Genomic DNA, 17,701 nt, shown 5'->3' on the forward strand with positions numbered 1-17,701 from the left:
TAAAAAATAAAATAGATTATTTCCCTGCACCCACCCACTTTCCACTACTTTGCCTCCTTTTTTTTTAGCCACAGCACTTAAATATATTTTTATCTATTATTTGTCTTCCTTCACTATGAAGGAGGGGGTCTTTGGCTATTTTGATCACTGTTGTATCAGGAGAGTACAATAATCCTCAGAAAAAAGTAAGTATCTAACAAATATTGTTGAATAAGTGAAATAAAAGATTGAGTTTTATAAATGTTGTGATAATCTTCTCTGGGTAAAAATCAAAATTGTAGTATGATTTTTTAAATAAATTGACAAACCAATTCTAAAAATAATAAGGAAATACGACAGACCTAGAATAGCCAAATCAAACTTGACAAAGAACAACAAAATTAGAGGACTTATACAACCTGATTTGAAGCCTTATTAAAAAACTACAATATTAAAGAATACAGAGTTTCCGTTGGATAGGACAAATAAGTTCAAGAGACCTATTGCACAGTCTGATAATTATAGTTAGTAATAACATACTATCTTCTTGAAAAATGCTAAGAGAGTGGATTTGAAATATTCTCACCACAAAAATAACTGTGTGGCAATGCATATGTTAATTAGCTAAATTTAGCCATTCCACAATGTGTATATATTTCAAAACATGTTGTACACAATAAATGTATACAATTTTATTTGTTAAGTAAAATAAAATAAAGACATTTTTAAAAAGCTACAATAATCAAAACAGTGTGCTGTGGGCCTAAGAATAGACATATAGAGCAGTGGAACAGAACAGAGTTCAGAATTAGATCCATAAGTGGATATAAACATAAAATTAGATAGAAGAAATAAACCCTAATATTTGATAGCAGAGTAGGGTGACTATAGTTATGAACAGGGTATTACATATTTCAAATTAGCTAGAAGAGAGGACTTGAAATATTACCAACACACGAAAATGATAAATACTCAAGGTGATGGACATCCCAAATTCCCTGATTTGATCATTACACATTCTGTGCATGTAACAGATATTCACATGTACCCCATAAATGTGTAAAATATTATGCATGAATGAAAAAAAAGAAATAGATCCACGAAAAGGGGAGCCCTCATATACTGTTGATGGGAAATGTAAATTAGCACAGCCACTATGGAGAACAGTATGGAGGTTCCTCAAATAACTAAAAACAGAATTAACATATGCTATGATCCAGCAATCCCATTGATGAGCATATATCCAAAAAAAAGAAATCATTATATCAAAGAGATATCTGCACTCTCATGTTTATCACAGCACTACTTGCAATAGCCAAGATATGGAATCAACCAAAGTGTCCATCAACATATGAATAGATAAAAAAAAGTGGTACATATACAATGAAATAGTATTCAGACATAAAAAGAATGAAATTCTGTCATTTGCAATAGCATGGATGGAACTGGAGGACATTATTTTAAGTGAAATAAGTCAGGCATAGAAAGACAAATATTGCATGTTCTCACTCATATGTGGGAGCTAAAAAAAACTGAACTCATGGAGGTAGAGAGCAGAATCATGGTAACCAGAGGCTGGGAAAGTTAGTAGGGAGAGGAGCATAAAGAGGGAATGGTTAATGGGTACAAATATACAGTTGGATAGAAGGAATAAAATCTAGTTTCAATAGCACATTAGGGTGACTATAGTTAACAATAATTTATTATATATTTCAAAAGAGCAGAATTGGAATATTCCTAACACAAAAAATGATAAATGCTTAAAGTGATGGATATCCCAATTACCCTGATTTGATCATTACACATTGTATGTTTATATCAAAATATCACATGTGGTTCATAAATATTATGTATTCATAAATAATTAAAATTAAAAGTTAAAAAAGCTATAAGCAAAACAAGAAAATAAATAGATCCACATATATATTTTCAAGCAATTTTCAATGAAGTACTTAGCAAAAGCAATGGGGAAAGATTAGACATTTTAAGAAATGGTGCTGGAAAAACTGGATACCCTTATTTAAAAAAGTCAATCTCTTCATTATTCTATACACAAAATTAAATAAAAATAGATCATAAGTCTAAACATAAAAGCATTAGTCATAAAACATTTACAAAAAAAAATAGGATCCCATTTTTGCAGCCCTGGAGTAGGCAACAATTTCTTTAAAAAGATGCAAAAAGCTCTAACAACCACAAAAAACTAAATGAATAAAATTGATCTCTATCAAAATTAAAATTTTCTGCTGGTTAAAAAATACTATTAATAAAATAAATAGGCAAGCCAGACTGTGAAAAAATGTTTGCAATACCTATGTTTGACAATAGCCTCATATCTGGAATATATAAAGAACTCCTACAAATCAACAAAAAACACACAAATAATGCAATAAGATGATGGGCAAAAGACTTGAACAGACATTTAACATATACACACAGAGATATACAAATAGCCAACAAGCACACGTAAAGGTGATCAACATCATTGATCATCAGGAAAATGCAAACCAGTACTACAAAGAGATACCATTACACTACAAAGGCTAAAATAAAAAGACTGACAATACCAAATGTTGACAAGGATGTGGAACACTTGGAACTCTCACACACTGCTTCCGAAAATGTTGAACAGTACATTTTGGAGAAATATTTTGTAGTTTCTTTTACAGTTAAACATACAACTACCTATAACCCTGAAGTTCTATTTCTAGGTATTTATCTAAGAGAAATGAAAACCTAACCATAAGACTTATTATAAAAAAGTTCATAACATTCTTACTTATAAAACTCCAAATCTGGAAACAACATAAGTGTTCATCAACAGGAGAACAGAGAACCAAGTTATGGTGTATTCATACAAGTTAAAACCACCTAGCAATGCAAACAAATTACTAATACAACAATCTCACAGACATTATGTCACAAGAAAGAAGCCAGACACTAAAGAGTGCATGTGTTTGATTTATACCAAGTCAAACAACAGGCAAAAATAATCTATAGTGACAGAAATCACAACAGTCTTTGTCCTTGGGCAGGGAATTGTATAGAAGAGTCAAAGGGAACTTTCTGAGGTGAGGTAAATGTTCTGATTCTTGTTTCGGGTGGTTATACATGTGACAAAAGTCATTGAACTAAACACTTAAAATTTGTATATTTTGCTGTATGTAAATTAGATGTCACTAAAAAAAGGATTGTAGTGTGGATATGAGAATTGTCTCTGTATCTGTATATGAGTCTATAAGGCACTGCTTTATTTTCTTAAAACATAACAAGCATAGAACATTTCCCAAACGAGTCATGATTTTTTCTGATACTTCATTCCCTGCATCATTACTTGCTGAATTTTCACGGCCTTGGGGGAAATTCAGTCAACAATTAACCAGACAATAAAAGCAAAGATGTTCACAAAAATATTGTCCTTTTAAAATACATCATTTTCTACATGGCTTAATTTAATCTCCTAGCAGAGGATTGCAAATATATGCCTTTAGTAGTGTGCTCAACAATTGTAAATGACATATGGTATAATAAAAATAAAGCAACTCAGATAAATAAATAGCACTTTTTAAAAATTTGCACTAAGAAAATTAGAATCTGGATGCTTGCATATCTGTTCAATTGTTAAATGGTCAACTTTAAAGACATCTGAGAATTTAAGAAAAACATAAAATATCTGTCAAAGTTTGCTAAGAAAAGGTACAGACCAAATCTTATTAAAAAACTATAATAAGATCGCCATAATGAAGGGTTTGTGAATTTAAAAAAAAATCTTTTCTGATAAGTGCTCTACCAGCTGCTTTGTCCTTCAAAGTAGAAGGAATTTAAGATGACACTCATGTATGCCATATTTTGACTGTTTGACGGTATCAGATTATCATAGAAATCTTTGTTTTAATTCATCAAAAGCTTAGAGAAAATTTCTAGGACTCAACTATATGAACATCTACTTGTCATCTTAAGCATGGGATATGTTTAAGATATTTAACACATTCAAGATCAGATGTGCTTTTTTGAAAGGTAATTTTGGTAGACATGTAGAGGACAGCTAAGGGAGAGAGATGACTCTAGATAATCTGGGTGGAACTGATTCAATCAGTTGGCAGGTCTCCAAAGCAGAGTCGAGGCTTCTCTGAGAGGAGGAAGAAATTCAGCCTGTGGACAGCAGGTTCAGCCCATGCCCAAGATTTCTAGTCTGCTCTTCCTGGCCAGTCCCCCTGTGGATTTTGCCTTGTCAGTCCCCATAATCATGTAAGCAATTCCTTGCAACAAATCTCTTAATATGTATCTCTTCCTGGTTCTGTTGCACACATTTGGTACAGGACCGTCTTGCACATGGCATAATATCAGCAACTCTGGCTGCCGCCCGTTAAATACCAACAGCATCCAAAGTCACAGTGATAAACAACAATGACATGACACTCACCAACCCCCAACACACACATTTCCTAATGCTGCCTGGTAAACAGTGCAGAGGCGGTATACTGACCGAATCCGTGGTGGAGGTGAGGAAGAGACAAGAGGCAAGAAAGTTGGATATTGCAATGATCCAATGCGAGATAATAAGAATGAAAATTGAAAGGATAAGATGGATTTGTAGAACATTTCAAAGCCAGAATTGGTAAAACTTGCTAACAAAATGAATGTAAGGATTTGAGGGAGCGTGAACTGAAGATGTCAAGGTTCCAGTGAAGGTGGGGAGAGGATAGAACATGACTGGGTCAAGTAAGAAGAATCCATTCACCGTGGGACTTGCTGAGCATGAGTACCTGTTAGGCAAGCAGGTGAATGTCCAGTTCAAAATTTAGGTCTGGCACACAGGAGAGGGTGAGATCAGACAGGTAGCTTTAGGGGTAGTAGTTTGGGGGGTCTTCAGCAAATAGGTATGGAAATTATGTTGTAAAACACATCCCAATACATTTTGCCTTCTCAGAAAATTTTGTGCACGTCTCCTCCCAAAGCTCTTCTACTACTGAAACCAGGCCATGAGGCCAAGGCTTATAGACCTAAGAGAAAATAGGGGTGAAGAACACCTGGGGAAAGAGAAGGATGTGATGGATGGAACGGTAGCTTGTGGCAGAGAGGATGGAAACTGGAATATTATTCTAAAGCTCAAAGGAGGAGCCTGGCAGAAGGAAGAGAATATGAGAGGTCAGGTACAAATATCCTGTTTTTCCTCTTTACACCCACTTCAGCAGAGCTGAACCTTGGGATTAGAGTTGGGAGTTTGGTAGAGATACACAGAGGGTTTGAGGGGGGAAATCCAGGTGTAGCCAGAAAAGACTAGGAGCTTCAAAGAAGCTCTGTGATCATCATAACACTATATACTATGTGGTTGATAAGGGCATTTAACATAGGGCCCTTGAGAACAGAGGTGTTGTCTTTTATGCCTACTGTAGTATCCCTAGTACCTAGAATAGTGCCTGACACCTATTAGGTACTCAATAAATATTTCCTGGATGAATAATTGAGTGGCAGGCAGAGACAGAAAAGTAGGAAAGAATGAAGAAGGCACCTGAGCTGAAGGTTCCTTAAGGTGAGATAGTGCCCCACTCTCAGGTAGCTCCACATGGGCTGTGTGGGTGGTATAGATGTGAATCCGAAGCTCCCATGTGTCTCAGTGGGAATGAAGATGGCTATGGTGCTGGCAGGCATGTTTACCAGGCCATCACTGTACTGGGGCCACAGAGTAGACTGCTTAAATGAAGGATGCCAAGGAAGCCACAATCAGGCCTTAGAAGAGCAGGAATAGTGACCTAAAAGTGGGAGTTGAGGCATCGTGATTCATTCATTGGGCTTAAGCTGTGATGAGAAGAGAGGCCATGAGTTACAGATGCCATAAACATTTAACAAGGACAGAAATCAGTGTCACAGAATCACAGAGATGGGTTTATATTAATATCATCTAAGGCCAGCAGAGGCCAAGAGAGGAAAGCAGCATGAAGAGTCCCTCTCGCTCTCCCATCAACATGGGGATGCTTAAGCTTCCTCCTGCATCCAGCTGCCATCTTGGGAAGAGAATATAGAGACGAGAACCCTTGAAATGGAAAACAAACTTTTAGACAAAAAGAGACTGATGTAGTTGATACTGACTACATCTACCATTTTCTGTCATCAGTATGAATAGCGGTTCAAAACAAAATGATATATGATTATAGAAAATAATGTTCCTATCTTATACAATCAATTTTTACCCAAATTCATATAAAATGAAAAACCATGGGGCTAGATGGAGCTCACTCAAGAGAAGAGCAAGAAGAGAAGCAGAACATCTAAAGTTAAGAGGCCAGAGTTGGAAGAAAATCCAAGAAACAATATTCAGAGAGGTTAAGATGGAAACCAGGACAGATGAATGTAGTGGAAACCACAGAAGAAAAAAATCAAAAAAAGGGTATGTAAAATAAGCAACAATTAGCCTTTAGTTTAGCAATTTGGTTTTTAGGCACCTTGGAAAAATTCAAAGTTTTAGTCCAAACAACCCACAGAATTGAATCCAAACACCTTAACACCTTTACAAACTTCTACCATCTAGCACCAGCCTATTTTTTCAGACTGTTCAACCTATACATATAAAAATATGCATTGTAAATCAGCAGATTTCACTTTCAGTCCTGGGGCTGTCACTGACCAGCTGGGAGGCCTTGGACAAATCTAAACTTCTCCTGGTTTCCCTTTCCTTATCTATTAAATTAAAACATAAAACAACACTATTTCTAAGTTTGATTATTAGTCCTAAGTGAGCTAAGCTGTTATATCTGGAGTTCCTGCACTTTTACTATTATTGTCTATCCAAGAGTGACTTCCTTAACTAGATATCAAGACCCTATTTTCCCTTTGCTCTGGGAGCCTCGCTGAACTATCACCTACACATCTCATTGATTTACTCAAACTTTCTAGAATCATTAGAAATTTCCTCCTGCTTATGCATATCTATCTTGTCTTCTCAAGTACATTATAAGCTACTTTACAACCGGTACCATTGTTTATAAGCTTCATAATATCAAGCTTCATAATGTTTTATAAGCTTCATAATATCAAGCATAATGCCTTACATTCATAAGATATCTAATAAATCCTTGCTTTTCATTATTAATTATACAGTACAAGCATTCTTAATTTTTCTCTTTTGTTTTATTCCCTGATATGCTTATGGATATGAAAGCAGTTCTCCAAACTGAACAAATTTGCTAAATTAGTAGAAAGAAATTATCATTCAGCTTTAAAACAGGGGCAGTAAGCTTCCTGTCAAATATCATTGGAAGAAAGTGGTAATCCCTGCAAATCTCACACTGCAATAACATGCTTCTCTCACAATACTCTTCGGTCTCTCTGGAACATTCAACTCTGCTCCATTTGTACACATACAAATGTGCTTTATTCACCCATGTAAATATTAAAGTCCAAAGCTGTATCCAGAAAATGCCAATAATCTGAATGGAATTGGAGCTTTCTATTGATTCTCCAAGTTTTTCCGAGCTGAATTATTTCAATGTTCATCCTTCTATCTGTTCTTGAAGACCTAAGCAATATACTCCTTAGAAATGTCTGTAACCGATTTTTCGGTCTGGCATATATGATAATACCTAAAGGGTAATGATCCTGTGTGTTCAACACATTTTCTACAGTAATTATGATTTTTACTATTACAGTACCACAATATCCTCTGAATTATAATATCCTTTTAGTTATTACACATTTAAGTAAAAATTTTACCACATTACACTGTTTGATTCTTATCATTCTCAACTCTATGCTCTCCTTATGATCTCTTATTTTAAATCGTAAGAATTAGAAAGCTTAACATTCTTCGAAAGGAAGGTCTTGTTTCACTTTCATAGTGGGTAAAATGCAGTACACAAGAATGAACTTTAATAATGAAGACTTCTTTGTCCTTCTGAAATATATATGAATACTTGTCTTTACTAGCTTATTATGAAAATTTCCATAATTAAGAATAAGCTAAAATGTGAAAGTAAATAGTATACTACCCCATGAGATAGGAGCCTTTAATGTTTCTTATCAATTGCTCACGCACTAATTTGCAAAATTTCAGTAATTCACAACGGATCTCCTTATTGGTTCTGGGAATTCATGAAGTTCTACTGAAACCACTAATTTCTCTTTCCTTTGACTATTATTTATCATTGGATTGTGTAATGGCATTATTAATATTAACTGCTCTAGGAGAACATTCCACTATATTTGAAAGAAACAATAATACTGCTTAAGAAAAAAAGAGTCATAAAATTTTACACTTATAATTTTTCTGCCAGCAGTGGTATAGATGTAAGTTTAAAAAAATGATAATTGGTTCCCAGTGAGGATAATGCCAATTAACTGCATGCTGTCTTTTGCTGAAATGCAGACATATTTCCTTCTTGGTTCTTTAATACAGATGCATTTTTTTCCTTTTAGTTAACATTTGATTAATCTTGAAGTGAAAAATTACCAGTATACTTAAAATAGTTCAAGAGGAGAAGGTATTTTATGACTATTTAAAGCAGGAATATAAACTTTGCTTTGAAGAAAGGATGTCTCCTTTATGATACATAAAAGAATGAATGCTCCTTGAGGGCACTGAGGCTGGCTAGCAGTAGGTGTGTGATAAACATGTATTAACTGCATGTCTGACATACATGGATTTAATGATAGTGACCACTTGGGCAAATTGTCAACAAACTATTCTTCTGCTATCTTATAATTTTATGCCACTTTAAAAACTGCACAGTATATTCAAACCGTTAATTTATTAAATCTTCTGAGGTAGGTAATATTTCCCTCCCTAATTTACAGATAGAACATACAACCTAGATCTAGAACCTCAAAATCCCTCCCTTGACTTTAGAGATCTCCCTTTACCTGGCCATGGCCTGAGAGCTAGATTTTTATAGCCAAAATGGCTCTCCAAATACATATGGAAATATTGATGGATGAAATGATACAATATATGGGATTTGCTTCAAAGCTATCTGGGGAAGGCAGGGAGTGGGAAACAGGTGGGGATAGAGAGGATACAGGATTAGTCCCATGTAGCTAACTATTGAAGCTGGGAATGGTACAGAAAGCACTATTTGCTTCTATAAATGTTTGAAATTTTCCATAATAAATATTTTTTTAAAGCTGAAAAGTAAAAATAAATAAATAAATTAATTAATTAAATGGTCCTTCTCAAGGTATTTTGCTAAAGATAAGAAGATTTCTGCTGTTAGATTGTAAACTAACACCACACACCTCCACTTCAGCCACATGGATCTAATATAAAATGACTCTTTTACATTCAACTGGAAATTAGCTAAGTAGCTTTGCAGTGCAGAACTTAATAGAAGGCCCCAAATACCTGAGATATACAGAACAGCTAAATCTCTTGCATTTTAGTCTACTAGGAATACTATATTTGGAATGCAACATAACATACATAGAATGATATGTTTCTCATGGTTGCCTAGTTATTATGAAGTCAGTTAGTAAAATAATAAGCAAAGTGAGCTCTAACTTCCTGTGTGTGAGATTTAACTGTATTCAGTGAGAGCTATAACTCCAAGTTATATGCTCCTAAACATAAACACGTTACTTAAATAATCATCGTGGATTGTTCTGCAAAATTACAGCTGGGCTCAGCATTTAAGGCAATGAGGATGAAAGAGTTTCCTCCCAAAAGAAAAACATATTGAATCTTCAACTTCTAGATTCCAAGTACCTTAAGACAAACCCACTAAACAGTAGTGTTTTCCTTCTTTTTAGAAACTTAACCAGAAATGCTCTTTTTCAAGAAATCAGAGCTGCCTCTTTGAGACCAACTTCTTATATAATTTTCCCAGCTGAGATAGAGCAGGTGCTTAGGATCTCAGGAAGGAATTTAATGACCAGGTACTTGACCAAGAATGGGTTTTATGATCCTGTTGCCTTGGGCTCCATCCCCAGGACAGAAGAAAAGAACATTCAGTGGGTTGAAGCTCCCCTGATTGGATCCCTGCTGGGTGGAGGCCCAGACCATGAGCAAACCATGAATCACGGATCATTACTACGACAAAGACACAGTACGTTCCTAAACATTTGTAGCCCCATAATATGCTGAAATAAAAAAAAAAGACACAGAAGAAGGAAAATAAGAAACAGCAACAACTGAACACTGGCACCATGACTTGCACATATGGAAATTTGTAGCTTTGGCATTCCTTTTTCAAGTAATGTTCAGAAAGACACTTAAATATCAAAACAATCTAAAGGTTACTGGCAAGAAAAATAAAAAGACATATTCTGACTTGAAGCATGGCAACATTATTTCCACCACAAACATCAATGAAAGCAATTACACAGACCAATAAGAAAAATTTTGAGTTCAAATGTTATTTCCTTCTCTGAATTAACTCACAACATTTTCATCCATATTCCCAAAAGATATAACCAGATTGCTGAAGAAATTAAATGTAAGCATTCTCTGCTAATTATACAAAGAATATAATTTAAACCTAAAGAACTACTATGAGAACTTTTTGATACCTCTGGTTTTGCAACATACAATAAATTATGGATTGGTATTTTGGAAAGTCAGTTATATTGAATTATTTTAATTTTATTTATAAGATATATAAATGGATGTAAATATATAACTATATAAAATTGAAATATTGCATGTAACAAATATTTTCCTAACAGGCCAGGCACAGTGGCTCACACCTGTAATCCTAGCACTCTGGGAGGCCAAGGTGGGGGGATTGCTCAAGGTCAGAAGTTTGAGACCAGCCTGAGCAAGAGTGAGAACTCATCTCTACTAAAAATAGAAAGAAATTAATCGCAAAAAATATATATAAAAAAAAAATTAGCCGGGCATGGTGGCGCATGCCTGTAGTCCCAGCTACTTGGGAGGCTGAGGCAGAAGGATCGCTTGAGCCCAGGAGTTTAAGGTTTCTGTGAGCTAGGCTGACACCATGGCACTCTAGCCCAGGCAACAGAGTGAGACTCTGTCTCCAAAAAAAAAAATTTTCCTAACTTTAGACGAATTTTCCTTAAAAGAAGCATGAACAACTTCAGACAGCCTATTAGTGTGCATTATGAAGACACTGAAAGATTTGTACTTACATGAGATAGCAGAACCAGCTCATGGTGACATGTGACGGTATTCCGGTTGGCTTCCATAAAATACCTTTGTGTGCGCCTCCGTTCCCGTTCCAGCTTCTTCTCCAAGGCCAGCTGGGATGTAGATAAGTTGTCTAAATACTTCATCATGACATCCGAAATCATTGAACTGACTTCTACAATATCTGGACGGGCCTCCGCATCAGGATTGAGGCACCTAAGAGAAGATAAGCTAATTATAATATTCTGGTCAATGTCAGAAGCCGCTCATGAGGTGTAGAGAATAAAAGTTAAACTCTGTGTATATAGAAATCCCTGCTAGCTAATTGGCCAGTGAAACACAGAGGGATCCCAATAATATAGGCCTTGAGGACCACCCCTGATGCACCAAAAACAGGGAAGGTTTTGGGAGTCACAACTTTTTGTCCTTTTCCAGCTATACATCATCAATATTAACAGCACTTGATTAATGAGAGTCTTACACAGCATGAAATCATAAATATAAAACACAATCCAGTTACTTAGAGGTGTAAGATGTTTGTAGTATCAAAAATAAAATCAGATCAAATTTTAAAACTGTAGAAGCTTATTGTGCATGCAAAAGAACAATTGATAAACCAAGAGACTTTGAGAATGAGAAGAAACTCACTTTACAACAGTTACAGCACAGTTTATAAAACATAAAGGAGGAAGTATTTTGATCTTTTTCACAATTGGCTTTTATACATTATCATTCTTTTTAAGGCAAAAAGAGTAAGCTTATTTGTCCATAGCTGACTGGTTTAATTTCACTGAATCATGCTGACAAGGATGTAAAGCTTATGTTTTGTGTTTTATTTATGATGAGATAGAATTTCAAGGACTTCAGAATAAAGTTTTTTTAATTTTTAATTTTTATGGATACACAATAGTTGTGAATTATATGACGTAAGTTGTGACATGATTATAGGCAGTTGGCCTTGAGCTATGTCTAAACTGTGGCCTCCATTTTTATTTTTCTGTAACAGCAGTAATTTTTTTGAAGCAGCTAATTTGACACATTGCATGCTAATATTTTATGTGATTTCAGAGGTAGAAAATATTAATCAGCATACTAAAGGGAGCATTGCTCACATCACAGCTAAACACTAATAGAAGGCTATTCTATACACCCATGGAACCAATTATCAAGATTGTTGGTTAACATGCTTTAAATCCTTCTGGAATTCACTATAGTATGCTTTTTATTTTTAAATGCAAATTATCTAACTACACTAAAATCATGCATGCTTCTCAATAAAATTTAACTTGTTTGGATTTTGAGGAAGATACCTAATTTCCACATCTTATATTTGATTTAGCAACCCATAGTCAGTTAATGCAACTTTCACCTATACCGATGTCTCCGAGCAAAGTTTAACCATTATTAGCACAAAATTATTCTTCAAAACATAAGTCAAAATAAAACTCAAAGTGATAATTTGCCAATTATTCTTTCTTATTGAGTTTATTAACCACAACTAAAATACACAAGATTCTTACTTAGGTTTTAAGACATTGCTTTATCTTTATGCTTTTTCTTTTTAAATTCTGGGCAAAGGACATGAACAGAAACTTTTCAAAAGAAGATAGATTAATGGCCAACAAACATATGAAAAAATGCTCAACACCTCTAGTCATCAATGCAAATCAATATCAAATCAAAATGCAAATCAAAACCACAATGAGACATCACTTAACTCCAGTGAGAATAGCTTTTATCAAAAAGTCCCAAAACAATAAATGTTGGTGTGGATGCAGAGAGATAGGAACACTCATACACTGCTGGTGGGACTGCAATTTAGTACAACCTCTGTGCAAAGTAATATGGAGATACCTCAAAGAGATACAAGTAGAACTATCATTTGATACAGCAATCCCATTACTGGGCATCTACCCAAAGGAACAAAAGACATTCTATAAAAAAGACATCTGCACTAGAATGTTTATAGCAACACAATTGACAATGGCAAAGACGTGGAAACAACCCAAGTGCCCATCAATACATGAGTGGCTTAATAAAATGTGGTATATGTATACCATGGAGTACTACTCAGCCACAAAGAACAATGGTGATCTAGCACCTCTTGTATTATCCTGGATAGAGCTGGAGACCATTCTACTAAGAGAAGTATCACAAGAAAGGAAAAACAAGCACCATGTGTACTCACCATCAAATTGGTATAATTAATCAACACTTACGTGCACATATAGCAGTAACATCCATCGGATGTCAGCCAGGTGGGAGGGTGGAGGAGGGGATATATATATTCACTCCTAATGGGTGTAGTGCACACCATCTGGGGGATGGACACACTTGAAGCTCTGACTCGGGTGGGGCAAAGGCAATATATGTAACCTAAACATTTGTAATCCCCTAATATGCTGAAATAAAAAAAACAAAACCATAGCAGATGCTATACAACCTAAAAAAAAGTTCTAAGGCAGTTGGGCTTGCACTTTGGTTATGACAGCTATTTATACATCTGCTGAATTCATGTTAAACAAAGTTCACTCTATGCATTTATTATATAGAGAAGGCAGAAGATTGTGGAAATAAGGCAGCTACATAGTTTATGGGGTGCCCATTGCAAAATGAAAATGGGGGACTCCAGTGGGGAGTGGAGAGAAATCAATCTCCCTTACCGATAGCCTGGTGTCCCAATTAATGATAGACCGGTGGCCCGCAGAAGATTACAACCTCCATGCTGATAAGATGCACCTGATTGGGAGTGGGAGGGAAAAGGCCCCACTGCTTACCCACTGAATGTACTCTGTTGCTGTCAGTCCAGTCAGGGATGGTCTTCTCTGCTCCGCCCCAAGATAAAATAGGGCACTTGCTCCACCCTCTCTCCTCACCTGCAGCCACACCCTCACAGAGGAGGAGGGGGAAGGTAGAATACCAAGCCTCCCAATTGCAGTGCCAGGTACAGGGCATCAGCAGGGAGTTGGAGGTATAAGTGGAGGCCAGGTGGGAACTCAGGGTGCCAGGAAGCAAATGGCTGAAAATCCATGCAGGGGAGATGGGGAAATGGAGGGATGAAAAGGCTGAGGCTACAATCCCCCAGGACATGCTTCTTGTCCCATCCGACTTCATTTCCAAGCACAAATTCAAATATTAAGTTATTAAGAATTTCAAGACCTTGAAAACAGAGCCTTAAACCCCAAGCACAGGACTATTTGAGCACAAGGGCCCTGCATTGATCACAGGTACATGCGTGGCAACAAAATATTTATATTCAAGTTTTTTACTTTTGCTCATAATCACAAAAGAACTTAAGTTGTTGAATTTCACTTTCCAATTAAATACAATTCTTTATCTATTTTCACTTAATTAGCAAAAGGAATTAAAGCTACTAAAAATACCTGGCTGACCTAGCATTGGTTATGGCTGCATGTGAGAAAAGAAAAAAAAAAAAAAAACCTAGCATCTAAGCCTTTCATTAGTGTGGATATTCTAAATTATTAGACTATAGATGTTTAAACTGAATGTAATATTAGCAGCTGAATTATCAACTGAGCTTTTTTTTAATCAAAAGAGCAATGTAAGCTACTTTTACAAATATATACTTATATATTATGGTAAATGGGAACTGGAATGACCTCTGTTCTCCTGGCATTTAGTCATCTTCTCACCCAAGGTTATTCCTGGTCCCGTATTTGCCTTTCCTGGAAAAGGCACCACCAGGAAGATGCAGTTCAGCATCATAGTTAGGCATGCAGGCTCTGGGTAAGATTGCTGGGCTTTAAATCCCAGTTCACCATTTATAAGCTCCAATCTTGAGCAAGTTACATAGCTTCTAAGTGTCAGATGGCCCACCTGTTAAGTGGGACAATCATAGTATCTACCTCATCAAACTGGTATGGTGATTAAATAAGGTAATTTCTGTGACGTGATGGCACATTGTAAAAACTCAACAAATTGAAAAGAAAATCCACACGTCTATTTCTCCTCCATTCCCTCCCACATTTAATAGACACCAAAGTCCTGTGGCTTCTACCTTCTAAATATTTCTTGAACCTACATCCTTCTCCTCTGATTCTACAGCTAATGGTCTGTTACATCGCTGCTTGCTTGGACTACTGAGTCTCCTAAATGACATGCTCATTTCTTGTCCACCTCTGATTGTACCATAAGCTGCTACCAGAATGATATTCCTAACTCTTGCTACATTATTCCTCTACTCAAAATTCCTCAAAGCTTCTCATGGCCTGGTAGGATAAAATTAAAATTCCCAGAATGCCTCACAAGGTCCTTTTCAAACTGGCCTTGACCTCTGTCCACTGTTTCCCCTCCCTTAGCAACACACCCTATGCTCCTCCTGCACCTCTACAAACAGCACTTGGCTTTCCTATGCCTCCATTTCTTTGCTTATTTTATTCCATCTGCTCGAATTTTTTTATATTTGCTGATGGTATGGGCCCTTTCCCAGCCACTGTCCTTTATGTGCTTGCCAAAATCCTACTTTTTTCGCAGTTTCCATAAGGAAGACTTTTTGGACTGCCCTCAGAAAGACTTCCTGGCCCCCTTGTTTGTTCTTGTTGCCTTGTCTGCATTTAAGTACTTAAAACTCTTGTAATTATTGTATTGCAATGGTCTATTTCACCACTAGATTGGAAACTTGTTGAGAGGAAGGAGATATGTCCCCTTCACTCTGATCTCCCCAGCATGTAAAATAGAATCTGGGTCCTGAAGGTACTCAGCAAATGGATAAATTAATCAATGAATAAGTGAAAAAAAAACTCAGGCAAACATCTAAAGAATATACCTACTAATAACCCAAAATATTTGGTGACAGACTTTTGGACTGCCAGGAACATCTCCTACCAGGAGTTCCAGGTTAGCCTCATTGTTTTCAAATGAATCCCTGCTTAGATGTTTCAGAAAAATTCTTAAGAGCGACCAAATTAGAGTCATAATATAGGCTGAAGATTGTCTACCAATGATTCTCTAATCAAATAGGCATAAAATCTTGTTCTATAAAAAATTGGGGATGTTCCTCTCACCCCACCTACTTTGTCCCCACTTCACTCTGAGAGACCAGATAGAATGAGAGGAAAAATAGAAATAGAAATAGAAAATAGAGTGTTCCATTGTATTCATGTTTTAAGAAACAAAGAGTTGAAGGTAAGGTGAAAAATATAAAGATCCATTGTCCTTCGAGCCAACCAAAAGAACTTTGTTAGTGGTCATGACTGCCTCTGAAACAAAGCACCAGACAGCTTATGCAACCAGGCACAGAGAGAGAAAAATAAGGCAATCGGAATATTTTGTGCATAAAAGGAAATGTTCTTCCTTTTTTCTTATTTCAGCATATTATGGGGGTTCTTCCTTTTTAAAAAGTAATCAGACAATACTCTCTTAACGGTGTACTGGTAGGTAAAAATAGTAACGCTGGTACTGAGCAGAACAACAAAATATATTTATTTTCTGTCCCAAACTCTTCAGGGTTGCTAAGTTATCCTAGCAATTTAAATGCCTACTAAGAAAGAAAAGTTTCAATAACAAATGTGCTTATACACCACATGAGCAAACAGGAAAAAGGAAAGATGCTGCACATTAGAAATGCAAACTGTGTGAGCTCTACTTGACAAGGATGTAGGAAATAAAAATGAGACCATAGTAAAAGAGAAGGAAGAAAATATATATTATTAGAAACAATACATAGTTTAAGAATGATTATAGTACACTTTTCCATCGATAGTCTCCTTAGATTTCAAAGGCTCTATCAAATTACTAGTGATTGGCTCTGAGCCTGATGTTTTGCTGAGTCATAAATGACTATTAAGAACACGTTTGGCTTTATGTGCCCCTTACATCAATTTCTTGAAGAAAATAGGAAATTTGAATCTGTTCCCTAAATATTTTGTAACTTAATTTTTTAATAATAAAAATCCAAAGCAAATTAAATATGCAATTGCATGAAATCCGTGACTGATTTTGGTTTTATGTCCAGTTTTCTAAAGATAAAACTTTATTTGGAATGTAAACTCAGACAATGAGGAGTCTTGAATAACTTTAAATGACAATAAATTTGTAACAGAATGCACCCTGCCATCTTAATTTATAGTTAGTTATAAAATTAAATTGTCAGTTCTAACATATTATGGCATCTTGTTATTTAGATTTAAAAGTGACCTCAAAAACATTTAATCTGAAGTTCCCTAATAGGTGATCATTCATTCTCTGAAGTATTCTGGTGAGAGTGAACTCACAACCCCCTCAAACATCTTTGTTCACTGTGAACATCTCTAATTCTGACAAACGCTTCCTAATGCTGAGCTGACCTTGGCCTCCCTATAACTTCTACGTCTCGCTCTTGGCTGCATTTTCGGAAGCTCCACCAAATAAATCCAATTCTTTTCATATTTCCAATGTCATTCCATTTTCCCAGTTAACTGAAGTATTTTTGAATCCTCTTACAATTGTACCCCCAAATGGACGGACTCACAGTCCAGGGGAAACAATCTCACTTCTTTCTGCCCCCACAATACCACTTCATCCAAGTCACCATCACCTCCAGGGACAAGTGAAACTGCTTCTTCCTCCCACTTTCATTCCCTTCCAGTCTGTTCCCCATAGATCAGCCAGCATGATCTCTGCTGAAGAAGAAATTTTCACTGTGTCCCA

The 17,701-nt window shown here is 36.0% G+C and overlaps 1 protein-coding gene across 3 annotated transcripts in view; it reads right to left on the bottom strand.

Annotated features, from left to right (window-relative positions):
- The window catches only part of NEK10 (NIMA-related kinase 10), a 225,985-nt gene that overhangs the window by 65,853 nt on the left and 142,431 nt on the right, over positions 1-17,701 (bottom strand). For all 3 annotated transcript variants that reach the window (XM_012644543.1, XM_012644545.1, XM_012644544.1), the window contains one exon: positions 11,056-11,269. In XM_012644543.1, coding sequence (XP_012499997.1) covers positions 11,056-11,269 — 214 coding nt within the window. The remainder of the gene's footprint in view (positions 1-11,055; positions 11,270-17,701) is intronic.

Source organism: Propithecus coquereli, unplaced genomic scaffold (assembly GCF_000956105.1).
Source record: "Propithecus coquereli isolate 6110/MARCELLA unplaced genomic scaffold, Pcoq_1.0 Scaffold214, whole genome shotgun sequence".
Lineage (NCBI taxonomy): Eukaryota > Metazoa > Chordata > Mammalia > Primates > Indriidae > Propithecus > Propithecus coquereli.